We start from the raw sequence: 3200 nt of genomic DNA, 5'->3' as shown, positions 1-3200 counted from the left end.
CAGAATAATCAATAAATCAGTTATGAATGCGTGTTTGAGACAAAATGGTCCACAAAACACTGAATGAATGACGTTATTGTCATGCGATTAAAATCAAAGAGTTTTCGTCGGTGAGATAGTTATTTTCCCTACATTTAGCCTTCAACAACCGGCTAATGTGGGAAAACACAATTTGTTCGTATAACATCTAATGGATGTTTCAACACTACCATGTTTTACATTATTAATTACAACTAAATAGGATGTTTTGTATAATGAATCACTGTAATATATTCGTCTATTGCTGTGTGCTCCGGATAGCCGTCGTCTGTCGAAGAAAGCGGAAGTGGTAATCGGGAAGTATTTCGTTCCGGATGTTTGTCTGCGCTTGACCGAGAAAGTTCCTGAGCGATCAAAACAAAAACAGCTCCCACACACAGCAGCTAGTGTCAGTGGGGGCCACTGCTGTTAGAAACCAGCCTGCTGTGTCATCATGCTACTGAAATCATGCTGCATTTACAGCACCGGAGTTTTGTCCATACTGCTCTTGATCCTCGGTATTGCTTTGGTCCTGTCTAACGTGTTTCCACATTTTCTACAGTCGATGGTTGAAAAGGTAAAAGTCTTTTTCAGGCCAACGTTTTGTAACAGGCGTTAACAAGATAATCGCTAAAACGATTGAAGCTAACGTCGATATTTTGTTGACTGTTAATGTTAGCTAGCATGACTTTACAAAACCGATCTGCTATGTTAGGCGGTTTTAAGTTAATCATACTCCCATCTGTACTTTCATTTTAGATATCCATGTAGTATTTCACCAGACATGTGCTCTCACTAGTCAAAATGGTGACAGGATATCTACTACAACATTGTTAATACAAATTGAGTTTTAAGATATTTACAACTTTAATCGTATAGGTCAAAACTAAATTTAAGGTCATACATATCATATATTCAGATTTGCAAAATGAAAAAAACATTCTAGTTATTCATAATGTAATTCTAGAAATCCCAAAATATTTTTTAGTAAAAATGTCATTATAGATATCCACAATTACGATTATGACTAGTTAGGGTGAGAGGAAATAATCAAAACACTTTAGCATCATAATATCTTGTGTGGCAATATTGTATCAATATAGAAATGCCAAGTATTGATACTTTATTGAGCCTATATGAATTATTTATGCTACAAATCCATAATCAGTTTTTTCAGTCTACTAGACACATGTTGCTGCAATAAAAAATGATTGAAGTGAAATGAACACATTGCAAATTTATATGATAAACAGATGATGAGTACGTTTTTCTGTAATTTGCAGTTGAAAATGGGGTATTTAATCACAATATCAAGCAAAATATGTTATCACAATACTTCAAAACTTTTGATATTGCAATACTATAACTCCATGACCTAAAATACATGATAATATTGTATCAGGGGGGCTAATGTGATTCTTATTCACAGTAAAAATGCAATTTAAAATATTTACAATTAAAATCACAATTAGGAATAATGCAGCTGCATATGTGGATATCTGTTGGAATCAAAATTTGACGATAAAAGTAATTGTGGATATCTGAAATTTAAGCCCAATACGTATGATTGGTGAAACTGATGTAATTTTTCCCAGGAAAAATACCAATATTGATATCTTAAGTGACAACTGTGGACAGGAAGAATGTCACTGTAAATCTCTGAAATGCTCCTTTTGACAAGAAGGACTTAAATTACAGATATTTGCAACAGGCTACATATCCAGTTTTGCTGTGAAATATCAAAGTGTGGTGCTACAGTCTGCTGTGTTTCACCTTTACCACTGAGAGTCACTATGTCAATGTTTGCTTTTGGTCTTTAGCTGAATTACTTAGTTGAGTGACTAATAACTCACATTTAGGACTGTGACACAATAAGTTTGACATGTTGTGATGGCCGGTTTTTTAGTTAGTTAATTGTTTATTGAACTGTTGAAATGTTTTTAGCTGTGATGGGAGAGGTGGGGCTGGAGGGGTATATTGCTGTGTCAGTTTAAACTTAAAAATTAAATATCTGATAACATTTTGTATCTCATGTAGCATAATCATACACTCATCACTTTGTTTAACGTATGAAAATCATTATCACCTGGATATTTATTTTAGTCTGTACTTGATACCTTCACCTCAATTTGACCATTTTAATGTGCAATAAATGGCATATGATAACAGGTAATCCAAAAATCTTTAGTCAACTTGCAGCGGATGTATGCAGCAGCATTTGTCATGTGATGTGTGGGCGGCTTAGTCAGCAGCAAACTATTTATCTGTCACATATTTTTCTCAGTTGTGCTGGGTAAGTAACCCACTGGCCTTTGTTCCCTATAGGAAGTTGTTTTGAAGAATGGCACCGAGGCATACGAGGCCTGGGAGAATCCACCGGCCCCGATTTACATGCAGTTTTACTTCTTCAATCTGACCAACCCAGAGGAGGTGCTGGATGGGGACAGGCCTGCTGTGGTGGAGATTGGACCATACACATATAGGTGAGAGGGGAAGAGGAAAAAAACTTAACTCTTATTTCCTCTAATCACCTGTTTAATAAATCAGAAGTGCAAAAGTCACCAAAAACACAGCCACACAGAGCTGAGGGGGAGGGCACAAACACCATTGTAATCAAGAAGCCTTTCTCTGTTGCATCACATATAGAAATAAACCCAAGAAGCCGAATTGTTAAGTCAGTGAAAAACAATCAAGACTGAATACAGCTCACACAATGAAAACAAAATGTGTCCTTCATCAAAGTGGAAAGGTGCTAAAAAGCTGATGATCAGATTAACTGAAGCACAAAGAGGAAAGAAAAGACCCGAAAAACCAAAAAGCAAAACATGCGCAAGCAATACACAATACACCATGATACAAAATATAAGAATATAAGTTTTGAATGGTTTGTTACAACCACAGGGGTACGATAGCATTTATCCCACATGTGTCACACGTGACTACAGTACATTTTGTTGGAAAATTGTCCTTCTCACTCATATTGTGCATTTTGTTGCATTTTCAGCAAACAAACTACTGACACTAAATAGTAAAAAAGATAGAATATATGTTTATGTCCCTGTTAAATTACTGTCTTTTCAAAAATGGGCGTGGCTTTTCTCAGAGACAGAAGCGGAGATGTTTGTGCAGGCCTGTCTCTGGCTTGATTGAGGCAGCTGGTTTGCCTCTCAGCAGGGACAGAC

The 3200-nt window shown here is 36.2% G+C and overlaps 1 protein-coding gene across 1 annotated transcript; it reads left to right on the top strand.

The window, feature by feature from the left end:
* Positions 1-384: 384 nt before the first annotated feature.
* On the top strand, positions 385-2505 carry LOC121963496 (lysosome membrane protein 2-like). Its single transcript, XM_042513780.1, has 2 exons — positions 385-595; positions 2344-2505. The coding sequence occupies exons 1-2, from the start codon at positions 473-475 to the stop codon at positions 2503-2505; spliced, it is 285 nt and encodes a 94-aa protein (XP_042369714.1). The 5' UTR covers positions 385-472.
* The last annotated feature ends 695 nt before the right edge of the window (positions 2506-3200 follow it).

The sequence above is a fragment of the Plectropomus leopardus genome, unplaced genomic scaffold, assembly GCF_008729295.1.
Source record: "Plectropomus leopardus isolate mb unplaced genomic scaffold, YSFRI_Pleo_2.0 unplaced_scaffold11457, whole genome shotgun sequence".
NCBI classification, from domain to species: domain Eukaryota; kingdom Metazoa; phylum Chordata; class Actinopteri; order Perciformes; family Serranidae; genus Plectropomus; species Plectropomus leopardus.
The sequence above is the reverse complement of the archived record's forward strand: the minus strand, read 5'-3'. Positions and strand labels throughout refer to the sequence as shown.